At 45.5% G+C, this 24,280-nt stretch overlaps 2 protein-coding genes across 7 annotated transcripts; both read left to right on the top strand.

Annotated features, from left to right (window-relative positions):
- On the top strand, positions 1–10,623 carry LOC128456774 (stromal interaction molecule 1). Of its 4 annotated transcripts, none has more exons than XM_053441122.1 (16): positions 1–125; positions 1,334–1,471; positions 2,882–3,012; positions 3,100–3,214; positions 3,535–3,646; positions 4,127–4,242; positions 4,643–4,817; positions 5,318–5,495; positions 5,586–5,753; positions 5,859–5,959; positions 6,298–6,533; positions 7,101–7,187; positions 7,482–7,545; positions 8,584–9,128; positions 9,159–9,354; positions 9,709–10,623. In XM_053441122.1, the coding sequence occupies exons 2-14, from the start codon at positions 1,336–1,338 to the stop codon at positions 8,996–8,998; spliced, it is 2,034 nt and encodes a 677-aa protein (XP_053297097.1). In that variant the 5' UTR covers positions 1–125; positions 1,334–1,335; the 3' UTR covers positions 8,999–9,128; positions 9,159–9,354; positions 9,709–10,623. The 4 variants fall into 4 exon arrangements, with proteins under 4 accessions (XP_053297097.1, XP_053297099.1, XP_053297100.1 ...); XM_053441124.1 differs by having other exon boundaries at positions 19–125; positions 1,303–1,471; positions 9,303–9,354; positions 9,731–10,623; XM_053441125.1 differs by having other exon boundaries at positions 19–125; positions 1,303–1,471; positions 9,281–9,354; positions 9,731–10,623.
- A 6,928-nt stretch (positions 10,624–17,551) lies between these two features.
- Positions 17,552–22,950, top strand: dub (duboraya). 3 transcript variants are annotated; one of them, XM_053441153.1, is made up of 7 exons: positions 17,552–17,813; positions 20,923–21,012; positions 21,095–21,163; positions 21,354–21,422; positions 21,494–21,730; positions 21,854–22,209; positions 22,495–22,950. In XM_053441153.1, exons 1-6 carry the CDS (start codon positions 17,808–17,810, stop codon positions 22,166–22,168), a joined length of 786 nt encoding a protein of 261 aa, XP_053297128.1. In that variant the 5' UTR covers positions 17,552–17,807; the 3' UTR covers positions 22,169–22,209; positions 22,495–22,950. The 3 variants fall into 3 exon arrangements, with proteins under 3 accessions (XP_053297128.1, XP_053297127.1, XP_053297126.1); XM_053441152.1 differs by having other exon boundaries at positions 17,553–17,813; positions 22,481–22,950; XM_053441151.1 differs by having other exon boundaries at positions 17,557–17,813; positions 22,572–22,950.
- The last annotated feature ends 1,330 nt before the right edge of the window (positions 22,951–24,280 follow it).

Genomic DNA, 24,280 nt, shown 5'->3' with positions numbered 1-24,280 from the left:
TCAGTTTTGAGTCGCGCGCGGTGAAGAAGTGAAGCTCGAGCTGAGGACCAGTCGGTCGCAGCGCGGATCGACCAGTCGGCCGGGGACCGATGGACTGATCGATCAGAACTGCAGCTGCTGCGGAGGTGAGTCACAAAGTGAACATCTGTGTGACCTCTGACCTCTGACCCACCACCGGACATCAGTCCACCAACCGATCAGCTCGTCCCTCAGAACAGAATCCATGTCTTCAGCTGATGTGCTTTATTTCACTTGAAAACATGTGAGTGAGATGTTGAGAGGAACTGAGGTCCGTGAACGCCTCCTGGCGCGTGTTCTCAGAGGTTCTCTTCATGTTCCTGAAGGTTCCTCACTGTTCTACCTGTTTATAAACATGGGCGACAGAAGGTGAAGCCAACTCCCCTGCACGGCCCCCTGGTGGCTGGCTGCAGTGTGGCTTATCAACTGTTGATCCCGTCTCATCACTTTGAACATCTGTAAGAGAATAAGAGGCAAATGGAAACTAGACCTGTCGCCTCTATCGACCAATCAGGGAGCAGCTCTCACCCTCCTCTGTACAGACGCCGAAGAGACATGAAGATCAAAGGAAACATCAAACTACATAATCGAAACTTTTCAACAACTTTTAGTCTGAGGAACTTTTATAAATTCGGGTAGGAAGTTTCCTACGGTGTGTTGATGTGTCAGTGTGTTGATGTGTTGATGTGTCAGTGTGTTGATGTGTTGATGTGTCAGTGTGTTGATGTGTCTGTGTGTTGATGTGTTGATGTTTGATTGTGTCAGTGTGTCGATGTGTTGATGTGTGGTTGTGTCAGTGTGTTGATGTGTCAGTGTGTTGATGTGTTGATGTGTCAGTGTGTTGATGTGTCTGTGTGTTGATGTGTTGATGTTTGATTGTGTCAGTGTGTCGATGTGTTGATGTGTGGTTGTGTCAGTGTGTTGATGTGTCAGTGTGTTGATGTGTTGATGTGTCAGTGTGTTAATGTGTTGATGTGTGGTTGTGTTAGTGTGTTGATGTGTCAGTGTGTTGATGTGTTGATGTGTTGATGTGTTGATGTGTTGATGTGTGTTAGCGTCGGATCCTGATGTGCTTCAACTACCTTTTAGACATTTAAATGAATCAATCGTAAACATGAAAACGCTAAAACATCAGACGCCATGTTTCAGGAGGCGGGCCCCTCAGTGACGTGCAGCAGGGACACCTGCTGACATCTTCTGGGCCAATCAGGCGGCAGCAGCTCAGAGCAGGACGCAGACGTGTTGAAGACGAGAACAAATAAACTTTTATTTTGAAATTTGCAGACTGACCAGGTCCCCCCCCCTTTCTCCTCAGACATGGCACGTGTGTGTGCGTGGCTGGCGTGCATGTGCGTGCTGAGTGTGCGTGTTGGGGCTCACGGTGTATTGGACGGGAGTGACCACGCCCACCTGGATCACCATCAACTAGCTTCCAACAGCAACACAGCCTCAGGTAGACACACCTTTTCTCTGTGTGTGTGTGTGTGTGTGTGTGTGTGTGTGTGTGTGTGTGTGTGTTGTAGCAGTAGCGTTAGCGTTAGCGAGGGAGATAGCCGTTAGCAGCTCCCACAGCTTCCTGGATGTGACATGCTGGTGATGTCACAGGAAGTTGCGACAGTGATAATTCCCTGTGTTCTGTGAAAGTGTCGGCCCCGCCCACTCAGCCTCAGCATCAACAGGAGGCGGAGACACTGAGGATGGTCTCCTCTTATTGGTCAGCGTGTGTTCCTCCAGGTTTAGAATCTCTGTTTCTGAACAGGACCTGAACGTCCTGCTTTCCTCTTCTGGTTGGATCTCTCTGTTCATGAACAAGGTGCATGATGGGTAGTGAGGCTGTTCACACTGAGCCGTGACTTTGACTCGACCCTCGTTTGATTATTATCTTTGTATTTCTGTCCTTTCAGCTGCTGATGTTAATCCTCAGACCAAACTCTCTCTTCACTTTGTGTCTTCTTCTGTGGTGTGGTGGTGTAGGGGTGTGGTGGTGTGGGGGTGTGGTGGTGTGGTGTGGTGTGGGGGTGTGGTGGTGTGGTGGGGTCGTGGGGTCAGACAGGAAACTGAAGCCGGACTTATTCAGGGACCAGCTGGTTCACAGAGCTTCATGGAGACGTTCATTACGGCTTTTAATTTGTGCTTCAGCGTCAAATTTCTCCAACTGACAACATGAGACAGCATGTGAACATAGTGTGACCCCAACCACACACACACTCACACACACACACACACACACTCACACACACTCTCACTCACACACACACGCACACACACACACTCACACACACACACACTCACTCACACTCACACACATGCACATACTCAGAAATGACCAAATGTAGTCATGAAGTTTTCACTCTGTTTGAATCTGCCCTGTGGTCGTGACGGGTTAGGCCTTCACTGTGCCGCTCAGTGATTGGTCGGATATTTGAATAGAAAGGAAAACTATCGTTTCCTTTCTTCTCTTCTCTTTCTTTCTTCCTTTGCTTTTTATTTTGTCTTTTTTCCTCATTCACTCAGAATGAATGATTCAGGCTCAGTTTCCTTTTTCATGTGTGTTTTCTATGTTCTGCATCGTTTTCACACCCACAGACCAGATGTGTGATGGACTCCTGTTTGCCACAACTGGGCCACAACTGGGCCACAACTGGGCCACAACTGGGCCACAACTGGGCCACAACTGGGCCATAACTGGGCCTTACAAATACCATATGAAAACCAAAAGTGCCAAAAGCGACCCACATTTGTTTTGGGATGTTTAAGCCAAATTTGCTATTTTACAAGTGGGAACATTTAGTGTTAACATCCAGTTGGTCTGGGCCACTAAAGTGATCCCAACATTAATAATATGATATGATTCTTACTGTAGATCTGTGTGCGATAGACCGGCAGCTCTGTGAGGATGAAACCTCCGTCCTGAGCTTCGAGGCGATCTGCAGCATCCACAGACTGATGGACGATGACGCCGACGGGACGGTGGACACGACTGAGACAGACGAGGTGAGACAGAGACGCTCAGAGACGCTCAAACATTTAGAAACAATAAATAACGAACGTGGACTTTTTTCTGTTTTCTTCCACTGAAAGTTTCTGAGGGAGGATCTGAAATATCACGACCGGAAAGCCAAACACAGCAGCTTCCACGGAGCCGACCTGCACATCAGCATCGAGGACATGTGGAGCGCCTGGCAGAGCTCGCCGGGTGAGGGACTCACTTCATCCTCCACTTTATCATTAATGTGCTCTGTCTGTTTAATACACTGCAATACTTCAGACACAAAACAACACAACAACCGCCATTTACTTCAGAAACACACACACACACACACACACACACACAGCTTCAGTTTGTTAAAGTCATCGAGGGAAAAACTAAACCTCAGAAGGAAGCAGGAGGTAAAAATGTTTATTTTTAGAAATGTTTATTCATTAACAGAAGTTTTGCTGTTTTCCTTTATTTATTTATTATATATTAAAGTTGTGTGTCTGTGGGTGTGGGTGTTTGTGTGTGTGTGTCTCCAGTGTATAACTGGACGGTGCAGCAGGTGGAGGACTGGCTGCTCATCAGTGTGGAGCTTCCTCAATACACAGAAACGTTCAGGAGGCACCAGCTGGACGGGAAGTCCCTACCCAGGTGACACACACACGCTCACACACACACACACACACACACACGCTCACGCTCACACTCACACACACACACACGCTCACACTCACACACACTCACACACACACACACACACGCTCACACTCACACACACGCTCACACACAAACACACACGCTCACACACACAACTTGCAAGGATATTCGTTTAGTTCATAACATGTTCAAAGCAAAGCCTTGTAGAAATTGATCATGTGACCAGTGTGTTTGGTTTCCTGACGCCCACAAACCTCAAATCTTCATTTCATAGCAGCCTTGACACAAAGAACATATTAATAATTATACCCTCATTAATATATATATATACAACGTTTATCCTGTTCACTTCTGAGGTTTAAACTGACTGTGACTGTCAGACTGTCTTTGAACGCACCACACAACCATGACAGTGTTTGGTTGAGGCCACTTCCTGTGGAGGTGAGACGTGTTGTTCTGTGCCCCCCCCCCCAGGCTGGCGGTGAAGAACACCACCCTGACCTCGGTGCTGCTGAAGATCTCAGACAGAATTCATTCTCAGAAGCTGCAGCTCAAAGCTCTGGACATGGTTCTGTTCGGACCTCCTCCAGGTGCCGGCTCCCCTTCACATCTGAACCTTCACTACTCATAACTTCATAGTTCACTAATTACTAGATTCATAATGTTAACAAACAATAGATGTATGTGTACATATATATATTTATATATATACGACATCATGTGTTTCACTACACTGTGACATTTTAATCAATTATTGAAGTTTTTTTCCAAGTCCTTTTAATATATTTGAAATATTGACATCTTCATGGATTACAAAACTGTGTATTGCTTATTAGACTGTGACACCTCTTTGTTTCAGTGAATGACTCAACTTGTGTGTGTGTGCGTGTGTGCGTGTGCGTGTGTGTGCGTGTGCGTGTGCGTGTGCGTGTGCGTGTGCGTGTGCGTGTGCGCGTGTGCGTGTGCGTGTGTGTGTGTGTGTCCCCTCAGGCCGACGGAGCTGGTGGAAGGACCTGGTCCTGGGCGTGTCCGTCCTGATGGCTCTGTGCGGCTGCTGCTTCGCCCTGGTCCAGACCCGGAGGTCCAGAGGCGACCTGGAGACGCTGGTGAAGGACCTGGAGGGTCTGCAGAGGGCGGAGCTGAACCTGCTGGAGCTGCAGGGCAGGTGAGACACAAGCTTCTTCTTCTACTCTGAGAACTGTGCTTCAAATGCTAGAGCGACATGAACCTTTAAAGTGACTGAGGAGGAAATAACTCATCTACTGTGTGTGTGTGTGTCTGAAGAAACGTTCTGCCTGAAGTCCTTATATGGTCAAAGAAGCTCCTTCTGCTCTCTCTCTCTCACACACACACACACAGGCACACACAGGCACACACACACACTCTCTCACACAAACTCACACACACACACACACGAAGACACACACAAACACATTCCTTCATGCTCTGAGCCACAGCACCTCCTGCTGGCACCAACATGCTACTGAGGCTTCATTCTTTACTGTGGTATAGCAGGTGTGTGCATGTATGTGTGTGTGTGAAGCCTGGAAGGCCCCCTGGTGGCTGGCTGCAGTATAAATCTGTCTGAAGAACCAACTCAGTGAATGATAAACGTACAGAGAGTAGATCAAGTCTCCTAATGACATGAAGTGTCGTCTCCGTCAGGCTGCAGCAGGCTCAGGAGGAGCAGCGCTGCGTTCAGGTGGAGAAGGTGAAGGTGGAGCAGCAGCTGAGGAACCAGATCTGCTCGGCCAAACAGGAAGCTCAGCGTCTCCGAGAGCTCCGAGAGGGAACGGAGAAAGAGAGGAGCCGACAGAAGTACGCAGAGGAGGAGCTGGAGCAGGTGGAGCACACGTCACGTGCATCACTGAGGCCCTGAGTCCACTGCTGCTGAACAGTGTGTGTCTGTGTGTGTGTGTGTGTGTGTGTGCAGGTACGTGTGTCATTGAAGAGGGCGGAGAGGGAGCTGGAGTCGCGGGTTCACTGGGCTCCACCGGAGGTTCTGCAGAAATGGCTCCAGCTGACGCACGAGGTGGAAATTCAGTATTATAACATCAAGAAACAGAACGCAGAGAAACAGCTGCTGCAGGCCAGAGAGGGGGTGAGGACACACACACACACACACGTTCACACACACACAGACACACAGACACACAAACGTTCAGAGACACACACAACACACACAGATGAAGATGTACTGTTTCAGGCAGAGAAGATCAAGAAGAAGAGGAGTTCTCTGTTCGGGACGTTTCACGTCGCTCACAGCTCGTCGCTGGACGACGTCGACCACCAGATCCTGTCGGCCAAGTGAGTGACCTTTGACCTTTGACCCTGAACATGTCCAGAGCTGCAAAATAAATGAGTACAGTAGAAATCATGAGAAGTAGAAATTAGTTCAGTTTTTAATTACTTTTATTGTACAGTTTATATTGAATGTTTTTATATAGATTATAAAAGATTAAACCTTTGACCTTTGACCTCATTTAAAAAGTTGCTTTTCAGGTGATCGTTAGTTTCTGAACTTTTTGTTGTCTATCATCAGCTCATCCAGTTTTATTTTGAAAGCTCACAGTTGTCAGCTTGATGCTGAGAGCATTACTTTATAAAGTCCTCCAGTCAGGTGCCCCCCCCCCCCCCCCTCTCAGGCAGGCGCTGGCCGAGGTGACGGCGGCGCTGCGGGAGAAGCTCCACCGCTGGCAGCAGATCGAGTCCCTGACTGGTTTCTGTCTGGTCAACAACCCGGGTCTGGGAGCGCTGGCGGTCGCCCTCAACCTGGACCCCTCCGTCCTCGGCCTGCGACCTCCGACCCCGCAGCACCTCCTGCTCTCCGACGACCTGGACGACATGGACGAAGACATCCTGTCCCCTGGGACGCTGCAGTGTGAGTCTTCATTAACCCTTCAGACCACACAGGGAGCAGCAGGTGTGACATCATCAGAGCCACAAACAGGAAGTGCTGGGAGACCGACAGACGTGTTGCTTGTTTGAGTCTGAACCACACACTGTAAATAAAGATGATCGCCCCCTGGTGGCCACATGGACCGCTGATATTTGTTCAAATGTCAAGGTTAATAGCGTGTGTGGGCGGGGCCTCAACACCAGGGCTCCACCTCCCGATCACTACTGCACAGACTCTGACCGTGAATGACATCACCACCACAAGATGGCAGCGGTCATTGCTGAGACACTTCTCAGGAGACGTGGTCTTTATTGACAGTCTGTGGTTTGAATGTAAACAAACAGAATAGAACTGTCAGAGAAACGTAGAGAGTTTGTGGAGTAACAGCTTCAGTTGTTGATCGAACAGGAGACAGTGAGTTTATCAATCCACGTGTGTAACTGTAGTGATGAGGAACCTCAGATGCTCAGATGCCTTTAACCCTTTCCCTGTTGCCCCGCCCCCTCCTGTCATTGGTCCCTTTTCTCTCTCCTGATTGGCTCCCTGCAGATGCAGCGTGGCAGATGGACCGGCGGGTCAGCGACCTTTGGCCCCTGAGCGGCATCGCAGACACACAGTCGTCATGGAAACACTCTGGTTGGCCCCTCCCCCTTCCCATCTGCCCCTCTCTGATTGGTTCATACCTCTAACTTTGATCAAGGTTTCCTATTGGTGCTTGAAAACCTGGATATTAGAAATATTTTTGGGGAAAAAAATCTTATTTGATTAAAGGAAAATAAAAGTAGGAAAGAATTCAAGTCTTTATTATTAATTTTAAAGCATGTTCAAACGTCACTCAGAATCACTTCCTTCTTAACATGGAGAAATTAACTGCTTCCTGTTTGTGAGCTGAACTCCCTTCAAAATAAAAGTTGTTCTACTCTTCTGCAGCTCAGAGCCTGATGCCCTTGCGACAGCGGACAGGAGACCCCGCCCTGATGTTCAGCTCTCAGAGGTTGGTTGAAGGCGGGGCTTACTTATACAAGAGGCATAATGCAGCCGCTCTATTGGCCAGCTGGAGTTCCTCCCCCTGCCATCACCCTCTCGCTCCTCCTCCCTGTCTCACCCCTCCATTAACCCTCCCTCTCCTCCTCCCCTTCTCCTCCTGTCCTCTTGCTAACTCCGCCTCCTTGTACACCGAGAGCACCGCCCACATTTCTGCTTGCTCTTACGATCTTCTTACTTCCACTCTCTGGAGGCGACGTCCAGCCTCCCGCCTGCAGGGGGAGCTCTAACGAATCAGACGCAGTGCTGTCGCTCCGGCAGCTTCGGTTTCTTCTCTCTGCACGACTTCTCCACTGACACTCACAAACTAAAATCAGTGACATCACTCACGAAACATTTGATCAAAATATTTGAAGAAAACAAATTCCCTAGGTCGAAGTTTAGTCAAGTATTTTCTTGAAATTTACATGTTTGATAATGTGTTTGAATTTAGCTGTTATACATTTATTGAGTGGTCAGGATTTGTGAGTTTATGACTTTTATTCACTTTAAACACAATTTTTAATATTTCCTGATTCTCCTTCACACTCAAACATCACATTTTCTAAAGTTGGTTTTCGTTTGTTTATGAATCAGATGTGAAGTAATCTTATTTTTCACTTATTCGGTTTGCTTTTTGTTGTTGTTATTGATAAAATAAGAAAACAATCATGAACGCCACATTTCATCTTCACCTCGGACATTTTACTAACTTCATTCTTGATGGAGACGTTTTTCCAACTTGTGCTTATTGGACTTTTGTTATCGACGAATATCTCAGCAGCACAATGAGGTTGAGGGAAGATGTTCATCTTCCCCAGAGGATGAACCAGACTGTTTCTAGACTGATGTTAGCATTTAGCTCCGCGTGTTCAGCCTGAAGCGTCGGGAGTAAAACGTCTGTACGAACTTCAACTGGAACAAACAGCTGAAACCATCCAGTTCATGTAATGATCTGTTAGCGACGTTAGCGTTAGCTTTTGATGACATTATTCTCTTTCTTCATCAGAGACATTACCAGCCGCTCAGACTTTGACTCCTCCCTCCCACTATCTCCCGGCGAATCTCAATGTCTCTACAGCCCCAAGCCCCTCCTCCTGCCCTCTGGGCCCCGCCCCCTGCAGGGTCAGGGTTCTGGGCTCGTCGGAGGCCTGGAGAAGAGCTCCAGCCTCGGGGAGCTGAGGAGCAGCGCTGCCTCCATCCTCACCTCCTCCTGCTCCACCCGCTCCCTCTGCATCACACCACACCGCCCCGTCGCCTCCTCCTTTCCCTCGACCTGCTCGTCGGGCAGCGCCCAGGGGACCGGCCCCCAGCTCCTGACCAGGAGGAGCCCCGTGGAGGAGGAAGGAGGCGACGAGTCGACCAGCAGCCGGAGGAGAAACGCGTTCAATAAGATCTTTAAGAAGAAGCAGGGACGTTATTGATTCTCAGAGTCACCATGAGACTTTAACCTTCGTCTACTTTAACTTTTCTGACATAGTTTGATTTCTGCTCTCTGTTAAACTGAGTAAAGATCGGATTCAGACACATGAAGATGGATCAGGACAAAAACAGGTGGATAGAGACAGACAGACAGACAGACAGGTGGATAGACACAGACAGGTGGATAGACAGACAGACAGGTGGATAGAGACAGACAGACGTAAAGAGACAGACAGACAGACAGACAGACAGAGACAAACAGACAGATAGAGACAGACAGACAGGTGGATAGAGACAGACAGACAGGTGGATAGAGACAGACAGACAGACAGAGACAAACAGACAGACAGACAGACAGGTGGATAGAGACAGACAGACAGACAGAGACAAACAGACAGATAGAGACAGACAGACAGGTGGATAGAGACAGACAGACAGACAGAGACAAACAGACAGACAGAGACAGACAGACAGACAGAGACAAACAGACAGATAGAGACAGACAGACAGGTGGATAGAGACAGACAGACAGACAGACAGACAGAGACAGACAGACAGACAGAGACAAACAGACAGATAGAGACAGACAGACAGACAGACAGACAGAGACAGACAGACAGACAGAGACAAACAGACAGATAGAGACAGACAGACAGACAGACAGACAGAGAGACAGACAGACAGACAGAGACAAACAGACAGACACAGACAGACAGACAGACAGAGACAAACAGACAGATAGAGACAGACAGACAGACAGACCAGGACTATCATGATCACATTCATCCTGCTCTCATTGTTCTGCCACAGCTCACAGGATGGAAACACAGGAGAACAGGATGAGTAACAATCTCATCTAATGACACTCGTGTCCGTCCTTAGAAATTCAAACTAAACACAAAGATCAACTGGATTCCTGAATCCAATCATTAAGACTCCGACCTGCTGATGGAGCTCAAAGAACAATGAGTTATCACGGTTCATCCTGAGGGAACATGAACGTTTGCACTTCATGCTTCATCATCTACACAAAGATAAACTTCTCTGAACCATTAGCGTCTTTTTATGCTCATAAATGCTGCAAACAGCCACTTAACACAACCAAACATCTTTTTCATTATTTCTTAAGTGCTTCTTCAGAACTTTCTTGTCAAAGTCGACCATTGATGTCAAATTTCCATCGAATTCTCTCTGTGGCCACAAACGTCTGATTCCTGCCAAACTACCACACCACTCAGAGTGAATCCTCCAAGATAAATACAGTTTGTAGAAAATACACGAAAATATGCAAAACATCAATATTATTGAACTAAGTAAATGAAGCTGGTAAAAGATTTGTTTAATTTAAATTGAAAGACAGTTTATTGATGCTGACATTGATTATCGAGGCTCAACCTCCTGATTTCCAGATCTTCAGTCACATCTGGAGTGATGAAGATTAATTCATTAAACAGATAATCAGGTATATTTAATATGCATTATAAATATGAGACATAATTAGAAAAAAGGTCTGTCTAAACACCAGTTTTATAAGTTTCATGAGAGATTCTGCTGTTAACAAATTAACTAATTAAGACGTCAAATGTCGTCATATCTGCTAATAAAGTGATAGTGAACAGTAAATCTATCTAAACTAGTGGCAGCTGCTTCTTCTTGTGACTATCGACCCGAGGCCCTGTAGTAAGTCCCAGTAAGTCAAGCCACTGGGAGCGCTGGTAGGTGACGCACAGCTGCTGGGACACTGTCCGTCTGTCTCTCAGTTGTTCTGCATTGTGGACCGAAGAATGGAGACAAACTGACCTGAGACCATGCTTAGCACCAGAGCTGGTTCTGACATTGAATCTCGAGGAGAAATGTTCTGTTTCTCTGAGTAGATCCTTGACCGACAGTCTTCCACTGACAGGACCCCCCCGGTCCTCCAAGACAAACCCCTGGTTCACTGGGCTGGTAGAGAACACACAACTTAATAAACATCTACTAAGAAGTAACATTGAGGGATCTTAAGCTTCCACCATTTGCAAATTCAATGTGGTGTTACCGGAACAAAATGTGATATGACTTTTGAATAAGTTGGAGCTGGCATGTAATCATTCTCCAACAAGGATTTTTATTTTTAATGCACATACACACAAGCAATATACCACTGAAAACAATGTGTTGCAATTTAATCTATTTCATCTTTATTTCATGTAAATATTTATGATAGACGCCAGGCTTATGTAAACTTGCTCACACAAGGCTGCACTCATTTTACAAAAACAGCAACTTTAAGCAGGTTCTTTTTAAAGATATCTGCTTCTGAGATGTATTTTAAATATGTATTTATACCACATGTAAATGTTAATGAATAGTACTGAAAATGCACAATATGCTACACCGACTGGACCAGACATGCTTCTCACCTTTGTTACTATCAATATATTTATCTATAAACACTGCTTGTCCCTTGAAGACAGAACCCAGGATATTGCGCCCTCTGCAGGCTGGATCCTCTTCCTCTTTATCAACGTGACTCTGTGAAAGTCATTTTCAAATCCGACAGCAAACAAGGATTTATTATCTAGGATTAGTCATCAGAACTACAGGTGTGTCTAAGAGGTTTTTGCCGATAGCATAATAACATTCACTTGTAATCATGAACCCCAGCATTCAACTCTTAAAGGGGACATATTATGTCCATTTCACCACAGTTGATATGGTTCCTTGGGGTCTTAATGAAATGTCTGTAACATATTTTGGTCAAAATACCACAAGGATCATTTAAAACAGAACCTTTTTACCCTGTCTAAAACAGCCTTCCTCAGATTGACCTGTTTTTAAAAGGTTTTAATTTCACCATTGTGTCCGACTAGCAGTGAGCAGGCTAGCAGTTTAGCTAAAGTCTGCAGACAGCTGCTCACTTTAGCCTGAGCGCAGACCAGCTGTCGTCATGTCGCGTCGGTGGGTCTCGCTGAAAGTGACGTGACCGTGAAGACCTGTTAGCGTTAGCAGCGGAATCACGGAGCTAGCTGCTAGCTCGTTAGCCGTCTCCAGAAAACCTGTCAGTGCCCCTAGTGGTCAACTACAGCTACTATTGAGATCGTCTATTAGACGCTCGGGCGTTAAAAGAAGTGGTCCGTACATTTCTATCATTGGTATTAAGTCCTGAACTGTGAATTATGTATATTTATATTAATTTTCTAAATATTTAATAAATTTCAAAGAAACGTTATTAATTGTTTGTATTTATAGAAATTTATTGATTTGTCTTGTATTATTTGATGAGATGATAAACTCACTGTGATCATGTACTCGTGCATCAGCAGCAGGGTGGGGTCACTGTCTCCTTGCTCATTGGCTGAGGTCAGACTGTGACGAGACTCGTGCAGAGACACTGAGGAGCTCTACTGTACGTCTCACTGTAGTACAGCTCCAAGGCTTCCTGGGAGCCATCACTGGGGAGAGGGAGGGGGGGGGGAGAGGGAGAGAGAGAGAGAGAGAGGTTACATCTTCCCTCATACAATCAATAGATCAACAGGATTCCCTACATTAAATGTTGACCTCTGACCTTTGACCTCTGATCATTGAATGTGTGAGTTTATCATTTGTACTGAATATTGTAGATGGACAACCTGAAAACATTTTGTCTCCAGCCACTGGGTGGCACCAACGTGGAGGAATAAAAAAAGCCAACCCTTTGACCAAATGAAGAAAAAGCTCACGTGGATGAGTCAATGAGATGTGAACCTATGACCTGACGACACCAACTATGGGTGGAGGATGATTCCTGAGCCAAACATTAACGTTTCACATAAAACACATGATTTCTGATTGATTTGTGTCTCTGATGTTCAACCTGATAAAGACAAACGTTGTTTTTAGAAACGTGTTGCTTCGGTTTTGTTGATGTGTAAATTCTATAATGGTATATCGATGACACTTTTGTGTTGAACAACAAGGACAACACATTTTGTGGTGAACATGTGAAGTTGTGTGTTTGTGACTCACTACGAGCTGCAGCAGCTGAACTCTTGATCATAACTCATCGAACTGTCAGTCAAACAACTGTCACCTGCACAAAAACACAAAGATACAAACTTTAATACAACAACTACACAAAGAAGAGCGAGACATCACACTGTAAATAAACACAGCACCCCCCCCTGGTGGCTGGCAGCAGTATAGGTCGAAACCCAATTAAAAACCTTAAATTTAAAGCAGGTTAAAACTGATTCACTGATATCTTACAGCCATAAAAAGTATTATACCAACATTTAACCAAAATCAACGATCTGAAAAAACATTTTCTGATTTCAGATTTTAAAATAAAACTATATTTCCAACCACTTCTGACGACCGTGTTTTACTCACTCCTCTGCAGCCAATAGCGGTCCGGCCTGGTGTGGTGAAACCCCGCCCTGTCCAGACACTCCATGGTCTGATGGCCATAGATGATCTGGAAAACAAAACAAAGGACAGCAGAGACCTGTCTGTCTCTATCCACCTGTCTGTCTCTATTCACCTGTCTGTCTCTATCCACCTGTCTGTCTCTATCCACCTGTCTGTCTCTATCCACCTGTCTGTCTCTATTCACCTGTCTGTCTCTATCCACCTGTCTGTCTCTATCCACCTGTCTGTCTCTATCCACCTGTCTGTCTCTATCCACCTGTCTGTCTCTATTCACCTGTCTGTCTCTATTCACCTGTCTTTCTCTATCCACCTGTCTGTCTCTATCCACCTGTCTGTCTCTATCCACCTGTCTGTCTCTATCCACCTGTCTGTCTCTATTCACCTGTCTTTCTCTATCCACCTGTCTGTCTCTATCCACCTGTCTGTCTCTATTCACCTGTCTGTCTCTATTCACCTGTCTGTCTCTATTCACCTGTCTTTCTCTATCCACCTGTCTGTCTCTATTCACCTGTCTGTCTCTATTCACCTGTCTGTCTCTATCCACCTGTCTGTCTCTATCCACCTGTCTGTCTCTATCCACCTGTCTGTCTCTATTCACCTGTCTGTCTCTATCCACCCGTCTGTCTCTATCCACCCGTCTGTCTCTATTCACCCGTCTGTCTCTATCCACCCGTCTGTCTCTATTCACCTGTCTGTCTCTATCCACCTGTCTGTCTCTATTCACCTGTCTGTCTCTATCCACCTGTCTGTCTCTATTCACCTGTCTGTCTCTATTCACCTGTCTGTCTCTATCCACCTGTCTGTCTCTATCCACCTGTCTGTCTCTATTCACCTGTCTGTCTCTATCCACCTGTCTGTCTCTATTCACCTGTCCGTCTCTATTCACCTCTCTGTCTCTATTCACCTGTCTGTCTCTATCCACCTGTCTGTCTCTATCCACCCGTCTGTCTCTATCCACCTGTCTGTCTCTATTCACCTGTCCGTCTCTATCCACCTGTCTGTCTCTATTCACCTGTCTGTCTCTATCCACCTGTCTGTCTCTATCCACCTGTCTGTCTCTATCCACCCGTCTGTCTCTATCCACCCGTCTGTCTCTATCCACCCGTCTGTCAATATCCACCTGTCTGTCTCTATTCACCTGTCTGTCTCTATTCACCTGTCTGTCTCTATCCACCTGTCCGTCTCTATCCACGTGTCTGTCTCTATCCACCTGTCTGTCTCTATCCACCTGTCTGTCTCTATCCACCCGTCTGTCTCTATCCACCTGTCTGTCTCTATCCACCCGTCTGTCTCTATCCACCTGTCTGTCTCTCAGTCTCTTGCCAACTGAACTGTCCCTGTCTGTCTCACTCTCCTGTCTATCTGACTGTACTGAAGGGTAGCCCTTTAGGGAGCTCTGTGTGTGTGTGTGTGTGTGTGTGTGTGTGTGTGTGTGTGTGTCCACATTAATATGGTTTATTTGAGATCATATTTCTGCTTCCTGTAAATCAACCATCTCACAATCTGTACATGTTGGTGATCGTCTCCTCGTGAACATCGAGCTCAAGTCCAGTAGTTTTTCAGGAAGGTGTAAATAAAGACACATCACATGATGGCGCCCAAAAGTGAAGCCAAATCATCTGGATCACTGAAACCACTCCTCCATGTTAACGGATGGGACGTGGATCGAAGTTTAAAAAGTAGACGTTAAATAAATCACCACAAGAGGGCAGCGTTCATATCTGAGATATTTTGGTATCATTTTTGAACAACAGGAGGAAGTGGAAACGTGTCATCATCTTTGTTGACAGTTTTTCATCATGTTTAATTTAATTGAAGGTTTTTTATAACGTTAGATTTCCAACAATCAGTGAACTGACATCACCATCATGAAACTAGAGACTGACGTCATGTTGTTTGATTTTGACCTCTAGCGGAAATGTATGATTTTTATTGTTAAACACAAACAAGGTAATAAATCAGCCTGTATGTGTGTCTGAGGCAGGATGTTTGTTAACTTTATTTATTCTGAACCAAGATGAATGTCGTTTAAAGAAAGCAGCCGTCAGAACTTCATCAGGTCACATAGTTCACACGGGTCAGAAAGAAAACCGCTTCTGTGCTGCACGTTAACCCCTTGTGGACGAATGTCGCGAATTTACCTCAAACCCCATTCCGGTCTTAATGCCGCCGAGGTGACGATTGTGCCTGATGGTGCAAATACTACACATACCAAGGAAGGTATTGGAAGCACTCTGCCGCCATCTAGTGGTCGGAGTGGAAAATACATACTAGCCCCTTGGGACTGTGCAGCAAAGTTAGTTTGAGGTATTAGGCTGTATTTGAAATACTGTGATGATGGAACAGCAATGATTGTACAGAAAACATATGTTGTTATTCAATTTCAAGTAAAAGCAGCATCAATATAATAATCTACATACCAGAGACTGGAAAATGTGTTAAATTAAGGTTATGCGCCATTATGCCTAATGTAGCTAATTTGCCTCATACCTTAATTTTATATCTACTGTATATGCTATATTGAAATTATCAATCTCCAATTAATTTAGCATCTGTATGACAGCCAAAAACACTAATAATAATTTATTTATAAGTTTACAGTTTATAATTGTTGTGCTCGACCAGGGCCAGTGTAAAACAGGATCAGTGGGAATCAGGACCAATGTGAAACAGGACCAGTGTGAAACAGGACCAGTGGGAAACAGGACCAGTGGGAAACAGGACCAGTGTGAAACAGGACCAGTGGGAAACAGGACCAGTGTGAAACAGGACCAGTGGGAAACAGGACCAGTGTGAAACAGGACCAGTGTGAAACAGGACCAGTGTGAAACAGGATCAGTGTGAAACAGGACCAGTGTCAAACAGGACCAGTGTGAAACAGGACCAGTGGGAAACAGGACCAGTGGGAAACAGGACCAGTGTGAAACAGGACCAGTGTGAAACAGGACCAGTGTGAAACAGGACGTGAAACAGGACCAGTGTGAAACAGGACCAGTGGGAAACAGGACCAGTGGGAAACAGGACCAGTGTGAAACAGGACCAGTGTGAAACAGAACCAGTGTGAAACAGGACCAGTGTGAAACAGGACCAGTGTGAAACAGGACCAGTGTGAAACAGGACCAGTGTGAAACTGGACCAGTGTGAAACAGGACCAGTGTGAAACAGGACCAGTGTGAAACAGGACCAGTGTGAAACAGGACCAGTGTGAAACTGGGCCAGTGTGAAACAGGACCAGTGGTTCGGTCACATTGTGTTTTTGCAGGAATCATCAGATTCAAAACTCGGGTCTTAGTCTCTTACAAACAAGTGGTTTGTGCGTCAGGTGAAATGTTTCTCATTCTGGCAAAACGTTTGTGGGTTTGTGGGTTTGTTGACAGTTGTGTAACGTTTCTGGTCACATTTCCGGTGGCACTCATCAAACCTTATACGGTTTACTCCTTCACGATGCAGCCAACGTTTCACCGCGGCTCCTCCCCTCCAACCACTTCCTGTGTCTCTGCTCGATGCTGTTTGGTCGAAGATAAACTGAAAACGTTTCACATCAGATCTTTTGATCGTGTTCAGTTTGTCTGCTAATCTTTCAAATCAGTTGTTGACCCATCAAACGGTTTGTGTTGCCTTGTTCATCCGTCTCATTCACCATGACCGTGGGTTTGAGGCTCTGTTGTTTAAGCAACAAGGGGAAGAGGCAGAAGTGAAGAAACCCAAAAGGAGAAATGAAAGAAGAAACGCTCTCTCTGCTCGGGTGACTCAACTTCCTCCAGCAAACTGAAGACAACAGGTTCCTCTTCATGTCCGATGAGGACGAGTGAGAAAGAGCTGCAGCTCCCAGAGGTCCATCGTGCTGCAGTGCATTGTGGTCTATCGAGACAAAGTGTGAGGAAACACTTATTGGTGAATTATTCATTCATAAGTGAATTCAAATAAATGAATTAAATTGACCTAAAATAAATATTATACTTTTTGAATTGAATTCAATGAATTAAGTTTTTTTTTATTTTCAAAGTAACTCAAGTTTATTTGTTTTTGAATAAACATGAAACTGTAGATCGACACAGAGAAATGATCAACATGTCAGAACATGAGCTACACCCCCCCTCTCTCTCTCTCTCTCCCTCTCTCTTTCTCTCTCCCTCTCTCTTTCTCTCTCCCTCTCTCGCTCTCGCTCTCTCTTCCTCTCTCCCTCTCTCTCTCTTTCTCTCTCCCTCTCTCTCTCTCTTTCTCTCTCCCTCTCTCTCTCTTTCTCTCTCTCTCTCTTTCTCTCTCTCTCTCTCTCTCTCTCTCTCTCTATCTCTCTCTCTCTGTAGTGACTCTGGTTCTATATTTAACCTACAGGCCTGCTCGCTCGCTCCCTCTCGTTCTCTCTCTCTCTCTCTCTCACACACACTTGACATAAACGAGGCCACAGAGTTGACGAGCAGGATGGAGGTAAAACGTCTAACTTGTGTACTGCTGCTATTCACCGTGTCTCTGTGTGTGTGTGTCTGTGTGTGTGTCTGTGTGTGTGTGTGTGTCTGTGTGTGTGTGTGTGCCTCTGTGTGTGTGTGTGTCTGTGTGTCTGTGTGTCTGTGTGTGTGTGTAATGTGGATCATGTTGTGAGGTCGAAACACACGAAGGAGCGACGGTCAGTTGTAAAATGTTTTTCTGTTTCTTTTAGTTTGAAGCTGTGATTCCACTAACGTGTTCGATCACTTCCTGTGTTTCACTGGTCGTTCAGCAGCAGTTTGTGGATCAGGAACGTTTCTCACTCTAACGTCGAATTCTATTCTCATTTTAAAGTTTATTTCCTCGTCAGCAAAACACAAAAATGTTTCTTCACTTTTAACATTAATAAACATCTGCAGAAAGTATTTTAATTTGTGTTTTAGTGCAGCATGTGATCTCTGACCTGGAGGTTACTACAGGTCACAGCTGCACAACGTGATTCATAAAGGAACACTACGACAGGTCACGTTTCACGTTTGAATTGATTATATTTTACAGATATTTGACTTGAATGAGTTTTTTTTCATTCGTAGTCATGATCTGAAACTTTAAAACGAAGCTCAAGTTCATGAAGCGGAAAAAACAACCAAAGGATAAAGAATAAGTTTAGTGAAACATTCTGTTTGATGGAGCATTGAATCATCGTGTTTCCATTTTAAAGCATTTAAATTCACCTGCAGAAAAGTTTGATTAGAATAATTCGAATACAAAAATAGAATCCAAATAATATTATATATTGATAATGATATAAATGATGTTGGCCTCTAATTCTACTTTCTTGATTCTTGTTGTCCTGGGTCTGTACCTTCGGGGTTGATGCACCTATTGTGAGTCGCTTTGGATAAAAGCGTCAGCTAAATGAAATATAATATAATATAATATAAAGTAATGTAATATAATGTAATGTAATGTAATTCGTTGAGTCTTTGACAAACATTTCAGAGCGTTTGGTTCATGACAATAGGAAAACTTTCATTTTACAGAATAAACAAAGTAGAAAAGATGTGTAGATATGTTTATATTTTCATTCTATATATTCAGTTGTATTTTTATTTATTGTTATTTATAATATATTTATATTATTTTTATTTATGCTTAAAATGTTAAATATCAAACCTCCTGGACATGAAACTTTAGAAAGCGTCATCTTTGCAATAACGTAAAAAAATGGCTTCCTGGTTTCTTCCCAGTTCTTATACTGGTTATGAAATACATTCTCTCTGGTGCTGCCACCTAGTGACGACACTATTGTTTTTTTACACACTGTACGAACTAAAGCGTGGTCAAGTGATGTCAACAGTTGTTTATCTTAAAGAGACACACTCAGAGTGTGACAGCAAAGGCTCATGGGAGATGTAGTTGTTCAGGGAGAAATATGATGAATGTTGATTCTCATGAATCTACAATTTGAAACTGAGCTGAAGAAAATCCTGTGTGAAATGTAATTTTTCATAATTATATGTGAAAGACTGTGAACAGCAGCTGGTACACATGCACACACACACACACACAGACACACACACAGATACACACACAGACACACACACACACAGATACACACACAGACACACACACACACAGATACACACACAGATACACACACAGACACACACACACACACACACACACACAGACACACACACACACACACACACACACACACACAGACACACACACACACGGACACACACACACAGATACACACGCACACACACACACACACAGATACACACACACACACACACACACACACACACACACAGACACACACAGACACATACACACACACAGATACACACACAGACACACACGCACTCACAAAGAACTCTCACACACAGAACATACACATACACACACTGATACACACACAGACACACACACAGAGAACTCTCACACACCGAACATACACACACACACACACACACAGACACACACACAGACACACACACAGACACACACACAGACACACACACAGAAAGAGGAAGTGGTTAAACGGATTTTCCCTCACTTGCTGCCTTTAGTTCATTGGATGACTCAAAACAATATTTGTGTGTGTGTGAGTATGTGTTTGACAGTGTGTATGTGTGTGTGTGTAGCGATGTGATTTCATTATCTGTTGAATGTCAGCAATGTGAGACCTTCAGCTGAAATAGACATGGATCAACCTCACGTCCACAGCTGTTAGTGTGTGTGTGTGTGTGTGTGTCTGTGTGTGTGTGTGTGTGTGTGTGTGGTCTGTGTGTGTGTGTGTGTCTGTGTGTCTGTGTGTGTATCTGTGTGTGTGTGGACTGATGAAGCCAGTGACGGATGATGTAGTAAAGACGATCAATGAATTTATATTAGTTTGATTTACTGATTTAATTTCTTTCTTTGGTTCATGTCCCATCTGCTCACATGTAGGAGGAGGGTTTTATTACCTATACTGCAGCCAGCCACCAGGGGGCGATCAGAATGACTGGGCTTCACTTAACGGAGCCGTCGTGTTGTTTATTCACAGATGGGGGGGGGGGGGGGGAGGGCTCAACAGTCTTGTATTACAGTGGGCGTGGCCTGTGATATTGCTACATCTTGTTACAATGAAGTCATCAATGTCTCTCTGACCCTTCATCATGTGTTCACTAACACACACACACACACCCACACACACACACACACACCCACACACGCACACACACACACACACACACACACCCATACACACACACACACACCCACACACACACACACACACCCATACACACACACACACCCACACACACACACACACAGCCACACGGGGGCGCACCACCCTCTTTGTAACGGCTGTTCAGGCTGTGGTTTCTCCTCCTGGTGGACACACTATGACACAACGGCTCCTTGACACTGACATATAAAAGGCCCCGCCCTCCTACAGAGTGATGGTGACAAGTCACTGACAGGAAGTCTCTCTCTCTCTCTCTCTCTCTCTCTCTCTCTCTCTCTCTCTCTGTCTCTCTCTATCTGTCTCTCTCTATCTGTCTCTCTCTCTCTCTCTCTCTCTCTCTCTCTCTCTCTCTCTCTCTCTCTCTCTCAGGAGGAGGCTGCCTCCCAGCGCTCGGTGGCTGAACTCGCAGGACGGTTCAGAGACCCAGCTCCTCCACATGGTGGCGCTGTGAATGATCCAGTGAGTTCAACGTCAGTTCAGACACAAACTCACGATTGATCCTTTAACCAGTTTCAGCCCCAGTGTTACTCTGTGTCACCAGGAGAAGCCGGTGAGACGTCGACCTCCTCGTTCACTACAGCTGCCGAAAACACACGGAGACGACCAGGAGGTGAGGGGGGGGGGGGGGGGGGGGGGGGGCTCCTTCAAATCAGACGTAAACGGTTTCATCACTTGAGAAACAAACAATATGAAACATCACAAGTTGTTTTGTTTGTGTGTGTGTGTGTGTGTGTGTGTGTGTGTGTGTGTGTGTGTGTGTGTGTGTGTGTGTGTGTGTGTGTGTGTGTTTGTGTGTGCAGCCTTCAGGTGTCACCTCACCTCTTTCTGCCAAAACCAAGAGGAACTCTGCCCTGATCGAGAAGCTTCAGGTGAGTAGTGCTGCCCCCTGCTGGTGTGTACAGAAGGATGCACTCTGAAGTCTCTCTCTCTCTCTGCGTAGGCCTCGCTCGCTCTCTCTCCCTCGGCCCAGCTGACGTCACCGAAGAGCCCCGCCTTCCGGATGCTGCCCCCCGCCTTCCCCCTCCCATCCCCCGGCTCCGCCCCAGTAACCACACTGACCACCTCCTCCACAGCGCCTCCCACTAGGGCTTCACCAGGAACTGAGGAGGAGGGCCCCGTCTCCTTTGAGGCCCCTCCCACGGTGGAGGAGGGGTCCATCCTGTCCAGTATCAACAAGGTCCGATTTAAAAAAGACTAAGAGACACAACACCACCACTAAGAGACACATTCGTTTATCAGTGAATAGATAAAGTAATAGTTACTTTCTAACAACTAACTTTCTCTGCCCTGATTGGTCCAGGGCCGAGCTCGTCTCTCCCTCCGGCGACGCCCTCCTTCCCGCCGCCACAGGGGGTCCAGCAGCGGGGACGAGGTCGGAGTCACTGATGACGTAGCAGACAAAGCAGCAGCAGGAGGAGAAGACGTTTTTAAGACAGACGATAAAACTGATGCTTCAACGTGTCCTGAGAAAAAACCATCAGACAAAGACGATGAATCAAAGACCAGAGAAGAAGACAAGGAGGAGGAGAAGGAGCGAGTGAATGGACGGATGGGAGAAGACGAGCAAGACACACCTTCATCAGGACGAGAAGAGGAAGAAGCTGAGAAGATGTGACTGAAGGAGCGGTAGAAAAAGAAGAAGAAGAACAGAACGAGGTGAGGCTCTGATCATTTATTCACTCAACCTCAAAGATACAGAAATAGACAGATCACTTCGTTCAGGGATGAACCAATCAGAGCAGAGCTCTCGTTTACGATGGTGCCTGCGTTTACATAAACAAGTAGAAATTAATATACAGGAGTAAACGTGTCCTCTCAAAGGGACAAGAGAGACACATCCAGACAAACAGGAGCATCGTCAATTCAAACGAATTTTAACTTCTAAGGTTAAAAGACGACCCAGCCTAAAGGACACTCATTCTGTCAGTGCTTTGTCAATAGGTGGCGCTGAAGAGCACATGACTGTGTCCTCGAGACTTTCTTCAGGAGCTCGTGAACCTTGTTTCTTTCTCCTTCAGCTCCATGAAGATGTTGGGCTGATCGGGTGGTGATGGAAAAGGCCTGAACACTGGAGACCAACGTGTTTCTTTATCTGTGACGTGAAGACGACCTGAGGGAACTTGTACATTAACAGAGAACTCACACATTTGAATCTGATGTTTTCTCTCTGGATCGATGACGACGAGGAGAACGAGGCTGAATTCTTCCTTCGTACAAAAGTTTAACTTTTAACAAATTATCTTGTTTTTTGCTCAGAGGGAAAACCTGAAGTTTTATTTTTTTAACTCATTTTTAACACGACTGAAAGTAAACATTTTATTCATTTTAAAACTGCAGACGTCAAGTTGTGACTTAAAGTCTGAACGTGAAATTAAAATACATATTTTTGCTAAATTACAGATTGTTTGATTTTTGACTTCCTTATGACTTCTTTAACTAAAGTAGTGGAGAGCGGGGTGATGTGAGACACCAACGGAACACATTTGTGGTCATGTTTTCAAGCCCCCCCCCCCCCTTGCCATGAAGGAGAAGTTGGTGCAGGTGCTGTGAAAAGTATGTTTTTTCCATGTAAAAGTAATTTTTTTGGCTTTGAACTTAATCAACTGTTGTGTCAAAACAAATTGAATCAGGTAGAAAAACTTATATCATACATGTTGATGAACTTCCAACATATAAAACCATATGATTGATGCTAGCTGAAGATTAGCCTGAAGTGCTAAAAGATGTTGTTTGTCTAAAACGGTGGCTGTGTTTTAGTGGTTTAGTGGCTACTAGTCCGATATTAGTGGTTGTCAATCTAGCTGTCGGGATTTTAACTATTGTAGTTTTAAAGTGGAAAAAGTAAGTGGACCACTTTCCCCCATAGCCGGGGTAAAGTGGGACACAAGTGTTGGGCAAGAGTCCCTGCTGAACTGGCCATGTGGTGGGATCCACACAGTCGTAAAAGTAAGGCCTGTGAGCCAAGATGAAACCAGCTCTAAAGTTTCCAGCTAAGATCAAGCATGGAGATAGCATCTCCTCTGGGGGTAACTTCCTCCCTGGGGTTTTCCCAGAAACCCCTGCTCTGCTCCTGGCCGTTCCCACTCTGATCTGACCTCTGACACTCAATTGGCTTAAAGCCAGCATCATCCCATGACCACACCTCAAGGAGGCTGGGCCTCCACAAGTTAATAAAAGCCCTGGCAACCCAATAATTGCTGCCATTTACCCTGCACTGAAGACATCACAAGACCCCTTCGGGTCTTCAGCTGATTTAGTTGCTAAAGGGGGCAACTTTAACTTTTAGTTTATCAGCCATTTTCCCTGCTCTGAAGACGTCACCAGACCCCTCCGGGTCTTTCCAGATGATTTAGTTGCTAAAGGGGGCAACCAGAGTTATTTTCTTTCATTTCTTTCATTGTCTTTTATCTTAAGTTTGATCTTACTTTGATAGAGACTATTTTTGTTTTTAACTTGAAAAGGCCGTGCACAGGAACTCGCTCGCTCGCTGGCCGAGCTCAGAGACTTTCTTTCCGAATCCACAGCTGCGTCAACCGCTGTTCATCCCTGCAGAAGAGACGAAGCCGAATTCCGTTCCAAGAACCAGAGAAGTTCGCTCGATTCGGCCCAGCGCTGATCTCCGTTGCAACCATGAGACCCACCGGAGCACCGCTTAAGAGGCCAGGACACTGATTTTGTTTTCCAGGAATCCGCCCGTTCGCACGCATCCTGAGGTTTAACGAGACAT

This window comes from Pleuronectes platessa, chromosome 15 (assembly GCF_947347685.1).
Source record: "Pleuronectes platessa chromosome 15, fPlePla1.1, whole genome shotgun sequence".
NCBI lineage: Eukaryota > Metazoa > Chordata > Actinopteri > Pleuronectiformes > Pleuronectidae > Pleuronectes > Pleuronectes platessa.
This window is presented reverse-complemented; position numbering and strand designations above follow the sequence as displayed.

Coding starts and splice junctions, on each gene's coding strand:
- dub (XM_053441153.1), top strand. Junction 21,013..21,094: donor GTGGCGCTGTGAATGATCCA/GTGAGTTCAACG, acceptor CTGTGTCACCAG/GAGAAGCCGGTGAGACGTCG. Junction 21,423..21,493: donor CCCTGATCGAGAAGCTTCAG/GTGAGTAGTGCT, acceptor CTCTCTGCGTAG/GCCTCGCTCGCTCTCTCTCC.
- LOC128456774 (XM_053441122.1), top strand. CDS start 1,336: ATGGCACGTGTGTGTGCGTGGCTGGCGTGCATGTGCGTGCTGAGTGTG. Junction 3,013..3,099: donor ACACGACTGAGACAGACGAG/GTGAGACAGAGA, acceptor TTCCACTGAAAG/TTTCTGAGGGAGGATCTGAA. Junction 4,818..5,317: donor CTGCTGGAGCTGCAGGGCAG/GTGAGACACAAG, acceptor CGTCTCCGTCAG/GCTGCAGCAGGCTCAGGAGG.